General features: G+C 49.4%; 1 protein-coding gene across 1 annotated transcript; it reads left to right on the forward strand.

The window, feature by feature from the left end:
• The first annotated feature begins 6 nt into the window (after window positions 1-6).
• Window positions 7-776, forward strand: LOC106104520 (flexible cuticle protein 12-like). Its single transcript, XM_013284597.1, has 3 exons — window positions 7-53; window positions 199-314; window positions 499-776. The coding sequence occupies exons 1-3, from the start codon at window positions 45-47 to the stop codon at window positions 680-682; spliced, it is 309 nt and encodes a 102-aa protein (XP_013140051.1). The 5' UTR covers window positions 7-44; the 3' UTR covers window positions 683-776.
• Window positions 777-787: the final 11 nt, after the last annotated feature.

Raw genomic sequence — 787 nt, forward strand, 5'->3', positions numbered from 1 at the left:
CTAGCCTCATCCTCTCGTACCACACACACAACACTCATCTCAAAATGAAATCCGTAAGTTAATAACCACTCGATTTCCTTTGCGACCCGACCAAAGATATCGTCGTTATAGTTTAATTACATTTTTAATTAATACCAGCTTTCATTACTTTCTTTCACAATATTATTATTTTCTTCTTAATATGTGTGTTTTGTGCAGGTGATCGCAATTGCTCTGCTGGTGTGCGCGGCGGCCGCCCTGCCTGTCGACCCCAAGGGAGCGGAGACCACATCCCAGAACTTCGATAACATCGGAACCGGCCCCTTCGCCTTCAGGTAGTGACACTTTTATAATTCCTGGCTCTTTTAAATTAACTACTAGGCAATGGCACAAGCGGGATGTTCACGAATGTACACGACCACATGACATGGAGTGGCCAAGACATGACAATACATAACAACGGTTGCGACTTGTCGCCACCAAATTCCACCTGATGTCTTTAATCAAATTGTCTTTCAGTTTCCAGACAAGCGACGGCAAGTCAGTGTCCGCCGAAGGTCAGCTGAAGAACCTGGGTACCGAAGGCGAGGCCATCGAGGTCCGCGGCCAGTACTCCTACATCGGCGACGACGGTGTCACCTACACCATCACCTACATCGCCAATGAACTCGGCTTCCAGCCCCAGGGCGCCCACATCCCCTAAACCTGATGACCCTTGCACGTATTAGCGCCTCAGCGCCTCCCAGCTCGCAGCTAACACCAGCCTCACTGCCGACTGACCACCAACACAGTCGCTTGTATATAGAGT

Source organism: Papilio polytes, unplaced genomic scaffold (assembly GCF_000836215.1).
Source record: "Papilio polytes unplaced genomic scaffold, Ppol_1.0 DF823529.1, whole genome shotgun sequence".
In the NCBI taxonomy this organism is placed as follows: Eukaryota; Metazoa; Arthropoda; class Insecta; order Lepidoptera; family Papilionidae; genus Papilio; species Papilio polytes.